We start from the raw sequence: 20,160 nt of genomic DNA on the forward strand, positions 1-20,160 counted from the left end.
TTTCCTAGTTACCATGTGCAAAAGTTTCTCTAGGTTATAAGTTTAAAAATCGAATTGTTGGGTTGTGGGACATGCAGTACACCTTTGACTTTATGAGATGATAACAAATTGTTTTTCCAAAGTGGGTGAACTAATTTACACATTCTCATCAACACTTGATATTGTTAGACTTTTTAATTTTTGCCAATATGGTGGGTATAAAATGGCATCTCACTGTGGCTTTAATTTCCATTTCCCTTATTTTGATGAGCTTGTATATCTCCTCAGATATTTATTGGCTTTTCATGATTCCTCTTCTATTCCTTTGTTAGTTATACTTATTGAAAATGTCTTCACCCACTTTGTAGCTTGTTTTTTATTTCTTTTCCACAGTGTCCCTTGATGAATAGAAATTTTAAAAATCTAACATAGTCAAATTAATCAATCTTTTCCTTTATGGTTTGTGCTCTTTGTGCCACATTTAAGAACTCCATTATTGTTCCAAAACATAAAACATTTTCTTCTATTCTTTTCTAAATGTCACAAACAGCAATGGTATTATTGATGAGTAATATTCCATTGTGTATATATACACATCTTCTTTATCCACTCATTGACTGATGGACATGTAGGATGTTTCCATATCTTACTTTTTACTAGTAATGCTACAGGGGTGCATATACCTTTGTGAATTAGTGTTTTTGTTTTCTTCTGATAAATAGCCAGAAGTGGAATTGCTGGATTGTATGGAAGCTTAATAATTTTCTGAGGAATCTCTATATTGGTTTCCATAGTGGCTGCACTAATTTACAGTCCCATAGGACAGACAGTCAGAAAAGCCTCACTGAGAAAGTGACACCTGAGTACGGAAGAAAGAGCAGGAGCTATGTGGCGACCTGGGGGAATAGCATTCTATAATGGGACTGAGCAAATGCCAAAGTCCTAAAATAGAAGGGGACCTGGCATATCTGAGGGTCAGCAGGGAAGCTAATCATACGCTTTTCAAGGCACACGCACAATCCTATACTTTGTATATTCTTCAACGGGGTGCATGCCATTCAATAAATACTTACTGCCTTGACCGTTAGGCCCTCAGACCACCAGTCACATACCTTGTGAAAAATTCTGCTCCTGAGCCAAAATTTCATTTCGTTCTTCCAAAATCTGCATTAGGGCAGCTTGGAGTTTAGGTGGTAAAATGTCATCCTCATCAGATACCTTAAAAGAAGAAATTGAAGTTCTTCATTAGCTTTGAGAGAGAGTGTCTCAAACATGCACTAATTAGGTCCTCAAACTTTCACAAGTGACTTTGTATATAGTTCACTCAAGAGTCAGTCGGAAGCTTTCTTCCCTATGTTGAGAAGAATCCATGATACTTATGGTGTATACATCTTATATTAAACAAATAACACTTATTTTCTGGCACTTTCTATCAAATATCTCTCATCTACAAGTCTTATGCTATGTTAGAAAGATCATCCCCAAACAAATGGTGTTTCCAATGTGATGAGCTAAGTAATTTTGAAAAAAGACAAAGTCTTGGGAAACATTCTTTTAACCCTGTACTCGGTGCTCACAAGCCTATATACAGAGAACTGCTCTAAGAAGCCATTACTAACACTCTCTTCCACTTTAATACCCAGAAGAAATGGCCATTTTCTTTTTTGCCCCTACCATACACCTTGTACAAGTTTCTATTATACCATTTCTAAAACTGTATGTGTATGTCTGTACCCTTTCCCCATCATTAGATTATAAGGCCTAAGAGCACAAACTGTGTCTTACTCATTTAGATTCAGAATATCTGGAAATAATACGTTTTAAATGCTTGCTAAATTTAATTAAATTAGAAGCTTATATGTCAACACATCTGGACTTGAAGGGGAGGGTTGCCTCTTTGAGAATGACATTTAATCTGTTTCCTCCTTCCTTCTTTGGGATACATAGCTAAACCCAAGCCAAAATCTTCAGGTCAATCTTGCATGATCAGGCATAGTGTCAAGTCAAGTATGTGTAGGAACTGAAAGTCTTGCTTGAGTCATCTTCTTTAAGTACTTTCACATATTTTCTGTCTTATTATCCCCAAGTATTATGTAATCACGTCCTTTGTCACTCACCTCCTGTAAGAACTTGTCTGCACAGAGATCAACTATCAGCACCTATGGGATAAAGGAACCGGGCAAGTTAAACCAGAGCCATTCACAAAGAAATGTGTTAGGCACTGCTTGGTCAGAAAGAGTGTTTTGATTCTTTGAAGTAATGGGAACAGTTTTAAACAAAATTAACTTAAAGTTATAACCCATTTAAAAATTAACTCACTAATACACCAACAACCAAATTGCAAGTAAAAAGAACTCTGGCAGGCACACCTATAGATTAAGAGACTAAAAAAACATACCAACCAAATGCAATAAACCTGATTCAAACAAACAGATTTATGAATTGGATATTTGAACCTTAAATTTTGCTGATTAAGAAATTATTACTAAATTTTTAGATGTGATAGTGCTATTGTGATTATGTTAAAAATGCCATTGTTGTAGAGATTTATTTTGTAATATTTAGAGATGAAATTATGTCACAACATGCTTTAAAATATGTGGGAGAGTGGAATAAGTAAGGGTAAAGATTGGCCATAATTTGCTAAGTATTGAACTAGGGTGACTGGATTTGTGTTGTTCTTTTATTTACTTCTATATATGTTCAAAATTATCCATCATCAATTAAAAAAAAAAGTTATTATAAAAATCAGTTGCATTTTTATACATTAATGCAAACTATCTAAAAAATAAATTAATAAAACAATCCAATTTTCAATTGTATAAAAAAGAATAAAATAGCCCAGCCTATGTGGCTCAGCGGTTTAGCATCGACCCATGCACCAGGAGGTCACTAGTTCAATTCCTGGTCAGGGCACATGCCTTGGCTGCCGGCCCAACCCCCCAGTAGGGGGCATGTAGGAGACAGCAGATTGATGTTGATATTTCTCTCTCATCGATGTTTTTCTCTCTCTCTCTAAAATCAATAAAAACATATTTTAAAAAAGAATAAACTACCTAAGTATAAATTTAACCAAGGAGACATTGATGAAAAAAACACACAAATAAATGCAAAGATATTCTGTGCTCAAGGACTGGAAGAATTAATAGTTAAAATATCCATACTATTCAAAGCAATCTATAGGGTCAATGCAATCCCTCTCAAAATTCCAACGGCATTTTTCACAGAAATAAAACAATAATAAAATTTGTATAAAGCTACAAAAGATTCTAAACAGTGAAGTTGAAGGTATTTAACTTCCTGATTTCAAACTGCTTTATGGAGTAATAAAATCAGTATGGTATTGGCATAAAAAAGGACACACAGATCAGTGGAACAGAATAGAGTCCAGGAATAAACTCATACATAGTCAATTAATTTACAACAAAGGAGCCAAGAATATACAAATGGGGAAAAGACAGTCTCTTCAATAAGCGGTGTTGGGAAAATTGAACAGCCATATGCAAAAACAAACAAACAAAAATAACTGCACCTCTATCTTACACTATATACAAAAACCAACTGAAAATGGATTAAAGACTTGAATGTAAGACGTGAAACCATAAAACTCTTAGAAAAAACACTGCAAGCAAGCATCTTGACAATGGTCTTGGCAATTATTTCTTTTAATTTGTCAGTAAAGGCAAGGGCAACAAAAGTAAGCAAATGAGGACTACACTAGACTAAAAAGCTTCTACACAGAAAAGAAATCATCATAACATGAAAAGAAAATCTACAGAGTGGTAAAAATATTTACTAATCAAATATTAGATAAGGGATTAATATCCAAAATATGGAATAAATGCAAAGAACTCAACAGTAAAACAAACAGATAAACAATAACAGATAAACAAAAACAATCCAATTAAAAAACGGGCAGAGAAACTGAATAGAGATTTTTCTAAAGAAGACATAGAAATGGCCAACAGGTGTACAAAAAAATGCTAAACATCAAGGAAATGCAAATCAAACCACAATGAGATATGCACTGTGAGAATGGCTATTATAAAAAATCAGAGATAAATGGTGATGTGGAGAAAAGGGAACCCTTGTGCACAGTTGGTGGGAATGTAAATTGGTGCAACCATATGGAAAGAAGTATGAGGTTCCTCAAAAAGTTATAAATAGAACTAGCATGTGATCCAGCAATTCCACTTTGGGCATATATCCAGAGGAAATGAAATCACTATCTTGAAAGGATATCTGCATTCCCATGTTCACTGCAGCATTATTTACAATAGCCAAGACATAGAAACAACCTACATGTCCACTGACAGATAAATAGATAAATAAGATGCTACACACACACACACACACACACACACACACACACACACAGTGGAATGTTTTTCAGCCATGAAAAGAAAGGAAATCCTGCCATTTGTGACCACATGGATGAACCTTGAGGGCATTATGTTAAGTGAAATAAGCAAGGCAGAGAAAGACAAACAATGTATGATCTCACTTATATGCTGCATCTAAGAAAAACAAACTCATAAATACAAGAACAGATTGGTGCTTACCAGAGATGGGGAGTAGGAGATGGGCAAAATGGGTGAAGTTGGTAAAAAGTACAAACTTCCGCTTATAAAATGAGTAAGTCCTGAGGACAGTTAACAAAACTACTGTATACTTGAAAGTTGCTGAGAGAGTAAATCTTAAAAGTTTTCATCACAAGAAAAGAAATGTGTAACTATGTGAATTGATGAATGCTAACTAAAGATTATTGTGGTACTCTTTTCACAATATATACATATATCAAATCATTATGTTGTACACCTTAAACTAATATAATGTCATAGGTCAATTATATATCAGTAAAACCGGTGTGTAGAAGGGAAGGTTAACCCAGCACAGTAATGGGGAAGCACAGTCCTTTCAATAAATGGAACTAGAAGAGTGAGTATTAAAATGACAAAAAAATGAAACAATACCTACTCCTATCATATACCAAAAAAAAAAAATCAACTCCAAGGATTTTGAGCCAAAAATTAAAGGCACAAGAATGAAACTTCCAAAGCTGCCAGGATATAATGTAGGAGGAATCTCCATGAAGCTAATATAAAGAAAAACTTCCCTGGCCAGTTTGGCTCAGCGGTTGAGCGTCGGCCTGCAGACCAGAGAGTCCCAGTTTCAGTTCCCGCTAGGGGCATGTACCACAAAGAGGAAAAAAAAAAGAAAAGAAAAACTTAAGTAGCACACACACACATGTACACATAAAACTCTAACCCTAAAAGGTTGATAATTATGACCACATTAAAATTAAGAACTTCTGTGCATTAAAAAACACCATTTTGGAGAATGAAAAGGCAAGCCATAAAGGGGTGTTATCTAACATGTAAAAAGGTCTCTTACAAATCAGTGAGGGTGAACAATCTAGCAGAAAGATATACAATACATATCTTTAAATTATTTTTTCTTTTATTGATTTTTGAGAGAGAGGAAGTGAGAGGGAGAGATAGAAACATTGATGAGAGAGAACATCGACTGGCCACCTCCTGCATGCCCCCACTGGCGATCAAGCCCACAACCTGGGCATGTGTCCTGACCAGGAATTGAACTGGCGACCTCTTGGTGCATGGGTCGATGTTCAACCACTGAGCCACACCAGCCAGACTGGACAATGATTTTTTTTTTTTTTTTATCCTCACCGGAGGACACTTTTACATTTTTTGCTCAGGTAGAGTGGGAGGGAGAGAGAGGAACAGAGAGAGGGAGAGAGAAACATTGACGTGAAAGGGACACATCGAGTGGCTGCCACCCGCACGACCAGCCAGGGCCGGGGACAAACTGCAACTGAGGTACGTGCCCTTAGCGGGAACCGAACCCGGGTCTCTCAGGACTGCAGGCCGACGCTCTAACCGCTGAGCCAAACTGGCCAGGGCTGGACAATGATTTTTATACAAGATGATATTTAAATTGCCAAGAAACATAGAAAGATGCTCACCCTCAACAGTAATCAAGGAATGTAAATTAAACCACAATGACAATACCACTACACACCCACCAGAGAAGCTAAATTGCACAAACTGGTGATGACAAGTATTGTTGGTGGGGATGTGGAGCAATAGGAACTCTTATATACGGCTAGAGGGAGTTTAGCTTGGCACAACTATTTTGGAAAACAGTATGACTTTATTTACTAAAGTTGAAGATATGCTTATCCTGTAACCCAGTAACTCCATTTCCAAGTGTATACCCATAGTACTGCATGCACATAGGTACCAAGAGTCATGTACAAGAATAGTTATAGCAACATTATTCGTAATAACTCCAAACTGGAAACAACTCAAATGCCCATCAAGTGTAGGAGAGATAAGAAAATTGTGGTACATTCACACAATGGAATACTACACACAATTAGAGTGATCAAATTACTGTTAAACTCATTAACATGGATGAATCTTATAGACATAATGTTGACCAAAACAAGCCATTCAAATCTATCTACCTATCGATCAATCGATAGACAGATAGATATACTGTGAGTCCATTTAGAGCAAGCTAAAATCCAAGCAAAACTGAACTACAGTCGTCCCTCGCCACTCACGCTTCGACTTTTGCAGCTTCACTCTATCGAGGTTTTTTCAAATACGTACTATACTATATTGGAAAAAAACTGCGATGGAGTGAGCCATGAAAGTGGAAGCACGAAGTGGCGACGGGCAACTGTGTATAAATAAAGAATCCTACTTCACCGAAATTTATTTATCGCGGAACTGATTAACCGCAATAAACGAGGGCCGACTGTATACTGTTAAAGAGGTACATACCTAGGATGTAAAACTATAAAGTAAAACAAGTACATAAACACCCTAAAAGTAAACACTGTGGGTGGTGGGGAAAGGAACAGTGACTAGGAGGCAATAAGGGGACGTCTGGTGCGGGTGGGAGGCTGGCAGTGTTTCCATTGCTGTAATGTTTCCATTCTATTCAGTGTTGGTTAAATAAGCAACATTGTGATAATTCACTGAGCTGTACATTTTGTTCTGGGCACTCATTTATATGTGTATTATATTTAAAACATTTTTTTTAAGTTAAGCACCAGTAGTTTTTATATTTGAATTAAAAAAAAAAGACCTGACCTTCAAAATAGCAAGAATAAGCCCACAGTTCACTATGTAAATAAGCTACATGTGTACCATAGATTCACGTATACTATAGAATTTTTCTCACTTGCATAAAAATATGATAGCATAATGTATTAATCATAATTACATATTAATATTAATTGACAACTCCATCACTCTTAAAGATCACTTGTTTTCACAGTCAGTGCTCAGTCTTTTCCACAGGTATCACTTCTCCCACCTCACCTCTTCAACGGGCAGGTCCTGGAGCTGGGTTAAGGAGCAGGACAGGATTCCAATAAGGAACGGAGTTGGTGAGCACACGATGTCGATCATAGAGGCCGGCAGGACTGGAATGTAGGTATGCTGCCAGGTAAATGGATACAGCGTGGCAACCACAGCATGGCCACATTTTGACAGGGTGCTAGTCAGTGGGGAAAGGAAAGGGCATCACACACAGAGCATCCATGGAGGGCACTTCTGATGTTAGGTTAACAGAATTACAAATTGATGCCAGTTATTGATCACAGATGAACAATTCTGTGATTACTCATTAATTTTCAACATTTCTTTTAAAATTTTAACTTAATTTACTGAAAATATTTAATCTCAATCCAGCTCTTCCTTCTAATTTATATTACTAAAAATTAGTGTGTACATAGAAAAGCAATACCAACTTTTAACAGCTTAAGCAAAACACATTTAGAAAGGTAAATTAATTGCAACACCTAAAACTAACTGCTATAGCTTAGTGCAAATAAGTTTTGGATTATTTACCATTTGGAATTATCCATGTCACTATGGCATTAGGTTATTGATTGATATACTACAGTTTTTTAATATGCCCAAATTTTAAAATAGTCAAAACTTGTAAAACACCAGTAGGAAGTGACATAATTACTTATTTCTTACCTTAGACTGTTAGCAACAAAGATGACCCTTCGCTCCAAAAGGAGAGAGGCACACACCCGGATGAGATGACACACACTCAGGCATTTAAAGAGACATTCAAAGTCCACATGTTCCAATCGGGAATCCAGTGGTCTGCAGAGTTCAATCGACTGAAATGCAAGAATCTGAATCAGGGGTGCAATCCTAATGACAACACTAATGGATCCTGTCATTCTTTCACAGGTTAAATTCAAGAAAAAGGGTCTGCTACAAAGAGTTTGTGAAACTACCTATCTGCCCTAATCTCAAGACCAAACACCTTATTTTTGTAGTTTTGTATACTCTGGTCAAACCCTTTATCTCATCTGATTATAGTATATATAATCTTCATTTATCACAGTTTATCATAATGCCTGAAACTGTCATTACCAAGGAGCTCAAGTGGATATTTCTCCAGTGCTTTGTGAGACTAAAACATTCTGCACAGCCCTGGCCGGTTTGGCTCAGTGGTTAGAGCATTGGCCTGCGGTCCTGAGAGACCCAGGTTCGGTTCCCGCTAAGGGCATGTACCTCGGTTGCAGTTTGTCCCCGGCTCTGGTCAGTCGTGCGGGTGGCAGCCACTCGATGTGTCCCTTCACGTCGATGTTTCTCTCTCTTTCTGTTCCTCTCTCACCCTCCTACTCTACCTGAACAAAAAATGGAAAAATGTCCTCGGGTGAGGATAATAAAAAAATAAATAAATAAATAAATAAATAAAACATTCTGCACAGGTTATGGAGAAGGGAAAACTATGCCCCGAGGATTCTGGAAACTGCCTCCTACGTCAGGCCTGCTTTTTGGCAACTATCAAACCTTTTTGAAATGAGCTAACTTACCTCATCTCCAGCCCCAGGGAGGTAGCTCTTAACTGTGATGGTGCGTCCAGGTGCTGGGAAAGGAGCTTCCATGACACTTCGCATGAACGGGTAAACCAAAGCTGGAGACATTTCTCTTCTCTTCTCCACTTCATCCAAGATCTACACACACAAAATATGTTATTTTATTAGGAACTCAGTTGAAAAACAAAAGAATCCTATTAATGAACTGCCAAACTTGGTGCACAAACTTAAAAATACCACCAACAGATTTTAAGACACATAAGCTTCAGCAACCAATAAAAGTTTGTTAAGGCATGATATTTCTTGGGGGTATCTTCATATTCCCCAAGAAAAGCTATTGAAATAAATCTATTTTGAGAAGAGGAGCTCTTTTTTATTTCACTAAAGTAGGGGCAAAGGTGACATTGACAGTGACATCCTGCAGTTCGGGGTCTGGGAAAGACGAGACAAGATAAGCTTCAGGCTATGTTCTCCTTTAAGCTGGGAGGTTTAGCAAACCAAAATAAGGGTGACTTGGCAACAGCATCTGGATTAGAGATATCTAAGTTTAAGCCTTCAAACCTATGGCTCTAACCTACTAATGTGGAACTCTTTCTAAAGTACTATGCTAAAGTCTATGCCTAGTGACGTCATCAGAAACTAAAATTACTCAGAGCTCAGAAATAACACCACTCTTCATAGAGATCATTCTCTACTCACCTTTGAAAAAAGGTTGAAGCAGCCTAGGCGACTGACCATGCAGTAAACCTCAGGGAGTCGCTTTCCTTTGCCTTCTGGCTAAAAGGAAAAAAACCAACAAAGCAAAACTTAAGCAGCACAAGATTTTACTAATTTGGACTATTAATACTCTCCTAACATTCTTTAATACAGAGTAGAAATCAAGGTTCTCATCCTCAATGAGCCCTGAAAGACGGGAAAATGCTAAAAAATGATAGCATAATTACTCCAGGTTTAGTGGAGGCAGTTACACAAGAAGTAAGTAATTCAGAGTCTTGATTGGCTCACTGTATTCCACCCCTCAAATATACTCAGACTTGATGCGGTCACTACGTCAGTGGTTTCTTTCTCCATTACAAACAAATAAAATAAATGAATCCACACTCTTTTATTTTAAAGTATTCTGTGACTAACCCCAACCTTGCTCTTACTGTTGAAGCTAACATAGCGGAACACACAGACCACTGAGAAGCCCTCCAATTCATCCGGAGACAGTGTTTCTGAAGTTCCTAGTGTGATTCTATTGCTCCTGGACCAACCCTGCCTGTAGCACAAATCTGGATCTTACCAAAAGCTTCTTACAGTAACCAAACCACCGGCTCCCATCTTCACCAGTTAAGACAAAGGAGAACGTTTCACTGAAAAAAACAACAACACAAAAACAGGAACTAATTTGAGATACAAACAACTGTTTATGACGTTCCTCATGGAACAAACAATGAAAAATTAGAGTCTAAGAGCAGTGACTGTAAGAAGAGGCATTAATATCACATTTACTGCAAGTCACACTGCTCCTGAGGGAGAAAGTCCAGGCCTTGAGAATGTCGTCTGGCAGTGGAGTGGGAGACTACACACAGGAAGAGCTGTTGATGCTGTTGCCTCCTTTTACTTACTTATTTATCTAGTCTAGCTATTCATCAAGCCTATTTTCCTTCTGTTGAATGTTCAATTTAGTTAAACATATCAGGAAGCTATAAATGCTTGTGATAATCTATTTTTCCCTTCCAAATTCTTCTATTTAATTCTAAGAGGTCATATGGAAAAGTCATGGGCAAAGGATAGTATCCTTAATATATAAAATTAATGGGTCAGAAAAAGGCAAGTATCACATGCTCTTACTTGTATGTGGAATCTAATGAACAAATTAAACCGATGAACACAATAGATCCAGAACTGGAGCAGACTGACAAACCTCAGCGGGAAGGGGTAGAGAGGTGGGAAGAGATAAATCAAGGAGTTTATATGCACATACGCATTACTAATGGACAGACAACAGTGTGGTGAATGCAGGGGGAGCAGGAGTGGGAAGGAGGGTGTCAACCGGGGAAAAAAGAGGGACATCTGTAATACTTTCAACAATAAAGACAAATTTTAAAAACTACTAGGAAAACCATCAATTCTTCATTTGAAACAAAGGCAAAAGATATGCAGAGATAATTTATGAAAAGGAGACTTAAAGATGCCCAAGAAGTGAGTTCATTAATAATAAAAATGTTCAGATTTGAACAATAAATACATATGTCCGTATATGGCCAAAATTAAAAACTGGGAGGGAATATGCCAAAATATTTACAGTGATTATCTCTGAGTAATCAGAATGCTGGTGACTTCTGATTTCTGATTTTTATTAATTTCTCTGTATTTTCTGAATATGCTAGAATAAACACACATAACTTGTTTGGGCGTGGCGGGGGAGGTGACCATGGGCAGCCAGGGCAACATGGAAGCGGCCCATGTGGCTCGCAGTGTAACCGCCAGCACAAAAACATCAGGCTCGATGGCACAGAGACAAGAGTGGCGATCAGGCTGGACTGGTTACGAGAGACGGCGGCTTAGTCTGGAGGCAACATGAGGTGGAAGGGCAGGGCCACTTGGGCAACAGCTGAGGCTGTCTTCCAGCAGGTCATCAGCATGTGATATGGGTCACATAATCACACTTTTTGATCCAAATGGTATGATCAACAGTTTTGAAAAAGCAGTTACAGATTTACAAGCAGGATGCACGGACAACGATGGTTTATTAACTAAATATGTTTTTTTTTCTCTAGATACTGGGAAGAAATTCTTTACACCTCCTCTCTCAATATACTACACATCCCAAAATGGAGCCTCCCTTTGTTCAAGTCCCACAGGGCACATACAATCTGGGCCATGGCTGCTTCTATCAACTTGAAGGAGAAACAAGATGCAGACACACTGCTCTGTTTCATCTGTTTCTGAGTCCCTAAGATCAAGTCGCTTTTCCTTTTCTATCCACCTGGTAGCATTTCTGATTGTACATAAAGTGGAACTTTTTCCCTGCAGGACTGGCTAAGGGGAGAGACTCTCAAACTCCCTTTGACATTGAAATTAGTCGTGTTTTTCTTTTTTGAATCCCACAGAGGAAATGTTCTCATTCTGTTTCTTCCTTTCCTCCCACTGCATCCTTGACCTGCCGCAGTGTCCACACAGCTTCACTGCTGGCTCTACCCACTCCTCGGGCACTCTGATTCTACGCTTGCAGTCCCAACAAACAGAAATCAGGGAAAGCAGCCTAGTTACCTCTTGAGTTCTGAGGTTGGAGCCCAGTCCTTCGAATCAGGAAAACAAAATTTGGGGATAACTTTGAGCCTCTCTTCGGTGTCTTTAGACTGCTTAAAGCCATGGTCACCCTGAAAAAGATAAAAATGCAGATGACTAATATTCTATGTAAGTGGAGAAATAAAGTAGAAACACAGTCTGGTCTTGGCCAAAGAGGTCTCTGATAAACCTAAGTGGTCATCTCGGCATAGTTCTGTGCTGGTTAACAAAACAGGAAGGCCAAGACTGGAAACCACTGAAGATGCACTGAGAACAAAGTTACTGAGAATAAAAAATCCTATTTTCACATAGAAATGATATTGTGGAGATCCTATAATCTGATGTAAGAGAGATAACTGAACATAGAACATAAACTAAATAAAACTCTATTCTATAATACACTGATAGCAAAAACCTAGTTCTAGACACACTCTGATCAACAAAAATTTTTGTTGTGGTTTTAAAATCCTCACCCGAGGTTTTTTTCATTTATCTTCAGCTAGCGTGGGATGGAGAGAGAGAGAGAAACATGGATGTGAGAGAGACACATCAACTGTTTGCCTCCCACACGACCCCAGCCAGGGCCAGGGACTGAACCACAACTGAGGTATATGCCCTCAACTGGAATCAAACCCACGACTCTTTGGTCCACGGGCCAATGCTCTAACCGCTGAGCCAAACCAGCCAGGGCAACAATCAAAGATGTTTTGAAAAGGCAGATGAATGTTATTCACCAAAAAATGTTAGAATCTACCCCATATATAATCATTTCCCTTAGCATGTAATCTTTGCTACCTAAATACTGGTTTTCAACTTCCTGTAAAATTTCAGCCTGGAAGACCCTTTTGTGCAAGTCTGGTATTGCAGTTAAAGGACAGTCTAAGTTTAGTTAAACCAAAGACATTGAAAAATTAGTATAAAAACAGGCAGATAGCCCTGGCCGGTTACCCTATTGCCTTCATGTAACTAATGCAAATGCTCTATCCTTTAATTTCTAAAGCGAAACATGCAGCTGTCTGGGCCACTTTGATATTAAGTTCTTAAGAAATGGAAAAGCATATTGTTAACTGATTCACAATCATCTTCACTCCAGGTTTCCCACAATAGGATCAAGAGGGGCTAGGTCAGCTCTTTCCCTCCCTAGCTTACAGTGCCTAACACACAAAGATGCTAAGTGATGTGCTTGGAGACGCCCCTGAATCACTGCCAGAGTCAACTGGATCCTTATCTGGTTCTGAGCCCATTAATTCAGGCTGTGTTGAAAACAGGTTCAACCTCAAGATTTCTCTGCAAATATAAGACATCAAAAATAGGGGTGGCCCTGGCCGGTTTGGCTCAGCGGTTAGAGCGTCGGCCTGCGGTCCTGAGAGACCCGGGTTCGGTTCCCGCTAAGGGCACGTACTTCGGTTGCAGTTTGTCCCCGGCCCTGGTTGGTCGTGCGGGTGGCAGCCACTCGATGTGTCCCTTCACGTCGATGTTTCTCCCTCTCTCTCCCTCCCACTCTATCTGTACAAAAAATGGAAAAAAAAGAAAAAAGAAAAAAAAAAAAAAAAAAAAAAAAATAGGGGTGGGGGGAGGAATGAAGCTCCTCTTTATGGAAAATTTGTTTAGTCAAAACCATCTAGATCACATTATTTTAGACTCTAATGATAACTGTGTTACTAAGCAGGGCCATGACACCATGATCTCAGACTACCCTGAAGAATTTTATGAAAATGTAAACTTATTGATTTATTTATATAATAGAGATATTGTTGAGGATTTTTAAAAAATGAGAATCTGCCCTGGCCGGTTTGTCTCAGTGGTTAGAGTGTCCGCCCATGGACCAGAGAGACCCAGGTTCAGTTCCCATTAAGAGCACGTACCTTGGCTGCAGTTTGTCCTCGGCCCTGGTTGGGGTTATGTGTGTGGCAACCACTCAATGTGTCTCTCTCACATCGATGTTTCTCTCTCTCTCTCTCCCGTTCTATCTGAAGATAAATGCAAAAATAAATAAATAAATAAATAAATAAATAAATAATGAGAATCCATAGAGGAAATGTCTCTCTCTCTTTTTAAAAAAATATTATTTTCTTATTAATTTTTAGAGAGAGAGGAAAGGAGAAGGAGAGATAGAAACATCTCATGCCTCAACCCAGGCATGTGCCCTGACTGGGACTCAAACTGGCAACCTCTTGGTGCATGGGTCTATGCTCAACCGCTGAGCCACACCAGCTGGACATGAAATTCTCTTAGATTCCAGTACAGTTGTTCTTCACTAGCTTTTTAGTGAAACACGTAATTCAAGGTTATAAACCCAAAGCCCTAATGGGGTTGAGTAGATGACTTAAATGAGAGAAGGGCTCCAAGGAGTAAGTTGGAGAGTGAGCAAATGCCCCTATTTAATGGAATCACTCCTCACCAGGGCCAGCTACATGATCTGCAGAGCACAACGCAAGATGAACTGGGGGCCCCTTATTCAAAAAGTAAGAAAAATTAAACATAAAGGAAAATATAAGACTTTTTCTTCTGTGGTCTTTCACCCTGTGATGGGGTTTTATTTGCTATTTAATGACATGCTCCCTAGGCACAAGGATCCTAGGGTCAAGAGCAGACCCTCACAACCCTCACAGATGCCCAGGGGTCCTGGCTTGCAATCTGGTACACAAGTGACCCACCAGTTGCTGGGTTTCCAGATGCAGAACTGAAACTGTGTCCCGACTAGAGGTGAGGACGTTAAGCCAGGCATCTCCCCTTCTCACAGGCCCTCTGCTCCAACCCACAGCAGCTGGGCAACCCCCAAGGCAGTGTAGCCTCCACACGGGGATATGCTTGGTACTTGAAATGGGAGTGTGGAAGTTCTTGCTCCACCAAGGCACCCACTGAACACGAGTGGCACTGCCAGCCCAAGGCAGGGAGGGTCTCATTGTGCATTACCTAAAGATGCGGCAGGACAATGCTTGCCTGATCCTGACCCTCTCCATGCCTATGCCCAAGCCCTTGCCAAGGACAGTGGCAGTAATCACTGAGCAGGGGTACAAGGGGGGAAGTCAGAAAGGGACCAGGAAACCAAGGGGCAGGGGAAAAAACAAGTACAGAACCATCCTGGGGAGGTGGCAAGAGGTAAGACCACGCATGAACCAAGGATTTAAGACCTAGACCTTGTCCCATCAGACCTCACTTACAAAACACAAATTCAAAGACAAAATTATTAAGAATTACAGTGGTGCCCTGGCCAGTTTGGCTCAGCGGTTAGAGTGTTGCCCCATGGACCAGAGAGTCCTGGGTTCGGTTTCCGCTAAGGGCATGTACCTCAGTTGCAGTTTGTCCCCGGCCCTGGTTGGGGTTGTGTGGGTGGCAGCCACTCGATGTGTCTCTCTCATGTGATGTTTCTCTCTCTCTTCCTCCGTCTCTCCCTCCCGCTCTATCTGAAGATAAATGCAAAAATGTCCTTGGGTGAGGATAAAAATAAAAAAAAAGAATTGCAGTGGTAACCGCAGAGCATTAAATTCCCAGTACAGGGCCCTTCTGAGTGAGGGCACTGACTGGCCTGGTCACATGCCCATGAAGTCAGTCCTGCTTACTCAGCTTCGGCCAATTCCTGCCACTTAGGAATGTAGGCTGAGTGCTGGTAGGCATTCCAGTTTCTCAGGAAAAAGCAGAAATTCATATTTTTATGTGAAATCTGATTTTTAAATATTGGCAAGAAGTAATTTATTGTTATTGTTTTTACAAAAACGCCACAAATAAGATGTCTCAATTTGCTCTGAGGCCACCAGTTTGCAAGCCCTGATGCAATGATCATGCTTCTTTTTGTATTTGCTGCTACAAAGCTCAGAGCCAAATTTGGGGTCTATGTTATAAGCCCTGTGAGGGCAGGGACCAAGAAGATCTTTATCATTTGTATTCCTAGCACCTAATATTGGCAAATAAGACATAGTTAAGAAATATTTGATGATATAAATGAATGATCATGTTTTGAAAAAAGCAGAGCAAACCAAATAATATTGTTAATAATAGCTACCAGTTATCAAGTGCTTACTATGTACCAGGAATTAAGCTTTACATACATTATGTCATTAATCCCACTAATACTGGCTAACGTTATATAGTGCTCACTATATTCTGGACACTGTTCTAAGGGGCCTTATACAGCTCATTTAGTCCTCACTACAATTCACAGAGCTAATGTGGCAAATGCAGATAGTTGGCTTAGAATCCATGCTCTAAACCACTACCCTGTTCTGCCACATTTATGATTCCCTTCATTAAGGATAAGAAAATTGAGGCTTTGTAATTTGCTAAAGATCACTTAGTAAACAGCAGAGCAAAAGAAGAAAAAACATACATGGATAATGAGCTCTCCCCCGCTTGAGGTGGCAGCTCATGCCTGACATAAGACGTCATCAGAGTCAGTCACCGGATCCTATAAAAAGTACAATACTACTAACAGCCGACTGAGACAATAACCAAGAAGAGAGGAAATTATTAAATACACGCAGAGACACAGGAACATTCCCGAAAGCCTGCTTGCACCGACCTTGTTAGGGAACTGCTGAATGACCTGGGGAACGTAGCTCACGCCTGATGGTTTCTTCTGTAGAGACACTACCACAAAGAGTTCAAACAGCTGCTGCTCCTGTAATTCAATGAGATCGCGCTCTAAGGTCTGGTAGTGGGGATTCCTCTTAGAAGACTGCTGCAGTTGTGCTAAGCGCTTGTGGCGATCTGAAAGACATCATGGAGCCTTGTTTTTCCTTGGAAGCCCTAGTTTCCCTCTAGAACCCAGAGACTGCAACCCATACGGGACTAACATTCACTCAGTTGCTGCCGAATGAATACTGATGAACTGATGTCAGCTACACTGACATACCTGTTAGGGCTGTGATATGTTTGAGGGTCAAGCACAGATTCTCACAAGTACCTGGGGGATCTTTGTTGGGACTGATGTTCCATGTCCCAACCAATACTCTATGTCCCAACACATACACTATGCTATCCCATCTTTCACGGCATAATACCGGGACACTCGGAACATGTTAGGCAAAAGCACTGGCCTAACAAAAGATGTCACTGTTGAGACCATGAAATGATGGTGGGTAGGGAGGAGGAAGAGCTGATAAAAGAACTGAGTCCTACAGAGGGTAAGTACACCAAGGAACAAGTTTGATAAAATTAAAACAAAAATTCTCTTCACAAGAAAGAAACTGTCCTTTTCCCTTCTCTCCTTGGCACATAATTCTAATAATAGATAAGTGCTTATATCAATATATGATGCTAAATGCAAGAGAAAAAAATTGAAGCTGGAGATATTCATTAGCAGACTATTTCTCAAAAGAATAAAATTTTGGAAACATACTATTTAAACAGTATAAGCAATGTCATTCAAAACTGGAAGCATTTATCCTTTACTCTCATCTATCTCTAATTCTGAACAGTGTGGGGTGGTCTCCCCCTGAGGGAAAGCAGTACTCACAGAGGAAACAGTCCAAGCGGCTCGGGGAGTTGCCTATGCGTCATTCTGTGCCAATGACGGAAAAGACTCATCCTCTGACTGTTTTGCTTTTTTTGGAAATATGATGCATTCCACCCCCAAAAGAATTACACTATGGATCAAAATACAGCTAGGAGTGGCTCTCCAGAATTATCCAGTACATTTAGTGCTCTATTAAAAGTTTTACTTATCCCAAAGGGCTCATTTTAAGTCAAGAAAATTTTAGGTCCTGTTTCTCAGTATCAACAACACTAAATTAGTCATTTGTACAATATCCAGGCTGAGCCTGATGCCGATGGAAGTTTTACCTTTAGTCAGGCCACAGACTTAAACACCTGAAGCATCCAGGCCTGTGGAGGGAGCGCCTGACTGTTAATCACAAGATCAGAGTATCAGACTCGGAACTGCCCTGCACCCAGCTTCGACTATTCACGTCTCCTACTTCTTCTAGGCCTCGTACGACAGTCAAACAGGAAGTAAAAAAACTTGCTGTGAAAAATCCATCAGGCCCTGGCCGGTTTGGCTCAGCGGTTAGAGCGTCGGCCTGCAGTCCCGAGAGACCCGGGTTCGGTTCCCGCTAAGGGCATGTACCTCGGTTGCAGTTTGTCCCCGGCCCTGGTCGGTTGTGCGGGTGGCAGCCACTCGATGTGTCCCTTTCACATCGATGTTTCTCTCTCTCTTCCTCTCTCCCCCTCCCACTCTACCTGAACAAAAAATAGAAAAATGTCCTCAGGTGAGGATAAAAAAAAAAAAATCCATCAGATGAAGGATATGGAGCACTATGAAGTATTTGAACAAATATAGCAAAAAGTGAAGGGCATAGTCTATATTCTAACAGCAAATGGCACAGTAATTTGGATTATATGTGCCTATGAATAAGAAACAGATCAATGTTTTCTGTCTCAATGTCAGAGATATCAAAGTTACTTAATTACAATCAAATGACTATGAAAAATCAGATATTTAATGCCAAGTATTTGTCTCAGACGATGATTCACACATACCCTACTTTGACTGCTGGGAAATTTCTGCACATTTGTCTGAACATGCAGCTCTGCCACTCCTGTAAGAACATTCCATCTTAAGAACCCTATGGGTTTGCCTCACTCCACCAGGGCAGATGTTAATGCTGTCAAACATCTGACAGTGTGCTGCTTAGTTCCTCAAACCTCAACAAGTTCTTATAATGAAGAGATCACCTACAAAATGGAACTTCATGTGGGAAAACATGCTTAATCACAAAGGCAGGTGCCACCCCACCTATAACCGTGATCATCACGAGAAAGGGAGCAGCCCATTGACTCACTCACTCTTTGGCAGATACTCGGCATCACTTTCGTTCCCACTGGTTTCACCTGAAAAGAAAGAAGTAGTTTCCATTTGTATCATCCAATAGTAGGAAGTACATGAGGAGGAGAACAATATGAAACCTCCACAGACCTGGGGACTTGGAGAAAGGAATGCTGAGCCTGTCTCCAACTACTTAGTTATATCAGGGTAGGACAGTCACAAGAGAAGAAACTACTCTATTCCATCTTCTTCTCACACCCTCTCTCTCCCCTCAGCTCCACTCTCCTCCCTAATTCTAGAAATTAACAGTTCAGACAAGTTGTCAGAAGTCTAGTTCAGAGTGGTTTCTATTTCTACATTCATATCCTTATCTTTAAATTCTCGAATAAGGTATTGAAGGTGAAATACCAACCTGATTAAACAAAAATCTCAACACAGAACTATGAATTTAGAATACTGGAAAAGTGCTGGGTTAAGAGGGATTACCAAATAAGTTTATGAAGTGACAGTCTAACTCTTTTGTGATACCTCTAAGCTATCCCTAGGCTAAACTGAACTCTTTTACTCAGAGTTCCTAGAGTATCAAACTGCTTTAAACTGCTCTTGTTTTTTCCAAAACAGATTTTAAGTTTTCTTAGAATAAGGGGCCATGCTTTTTTTTTTTATAAGAGTGTTTTACAAGTGAGCAAAAAATTTCTAGATTAAGTCTAAGTTAAAACAAAATGGAAAAAAAAATGTAAAGAAAGGGAAAAATTTAAATGTATCAAGAAAAACAAGGCCTAGGAGTCATAAATAAAAAAATATTTATGTATAGCCCTGGCTGGTGTGGCTCAGTGGATAGAGCGCTGACCCAAGTACCAAAGGGTAACGAGTTCAATTCTCGGTCAAGATCACGTACCTGGGTTGCAGGATCCATCCCCAGCCCCAGTCGGGGTGCATGCGGGAGGCAACTGATGGATGTGTGTCTCTCACATCAATGTTTCTCCCCCTCCCTTCTTCCCTCCTACTCTCTCTAAAAATCAATGGAAAAATATCCTCAGGTAAGGATTAACAACAACAACAATAATATATGTGTGTGTGTGTGTATATATATATGTACACACATATACGTTTGATTATATAAAAAAATAAAATTTCTATAGAATAAAAACATCATTAGTAATTTAAAAAGTGAACAATAAACTGGGAAAAACTGTGCAATACACACTGCAGACATAGGCTAAGTTTCAAAATATTCAAATAGCTGTTACAAATAAGAAAAAAT

General features: G+C 39.6%; 1 protein-coding gene across 1 annotated transcript in view; it reads right to left on the reverse strand.

Moving 5' to 3' along the window:
* DENND2C (DENN domain containing 2C) overlaps window positions 1–20,160 on the reverse strand; it is a 74,537-nt gene that overhangs the window by 6,796 nt on the left and 47,581 nt on the right. The window contains exons 7-16 of the mRNA XM_036273315.1: window positions 18,917–18,961; window positions 16,653–16,840; window positions 12,116–12,225; window positions 10,143–10,212; window positions 9,557–9,634; window positions 8,855–8,995; window positions 8,001–8,149; window positions 7,335–7,512; window positions 2,097–2,138; window positions 1,092–1,197 (exon numbers count right to left, since the gene is read on the reverse strand). Of these exons, the coding sequence (XP_036129208.1) occupies window positions 1,092–1,197; window positions 2,097–2,138; window positions 7,335–7,512; window positions 8,001–8,149; window positions 8,855–8,995; window positions 9,557–9,634; window positions 10,143–10,212; window positions 12,116–12,225; window positions 16,653–16,840; window positions 18,917–18,961 (1,107 nt within the window). The remainder of the gene's footprint in view (window positions 1–1,091; window positions 1,198–2,096; window positions 2,139–7,334; window positions 7,513–8,000; window positions 8,150–8,854; window positions 8,996–9,556; window positions 9,635–10,142; window positions 10,213–12,115; window positions 12,226–16,652; window positions 16,841–18,916; window positions 18,962–20,160) is intronic.

The sequence above is a fragment of the Molossus molossus genome, unplaced genomic scaffold (assembly GCF_014108415.1).
Source record: "Molossus molossus isolate mMolMol1 unplaced genomic scaffold, mMolMol1.p scaffold_m16_p_20, whole genome shotgun sequence".
Classification (NCBI taxonomy): domain Eukaryota; kingdom Metazoa; phylum Chordata; class Mammalia; order Chiroptera; family Molossidae; genus Molossus; species Molossus molossus.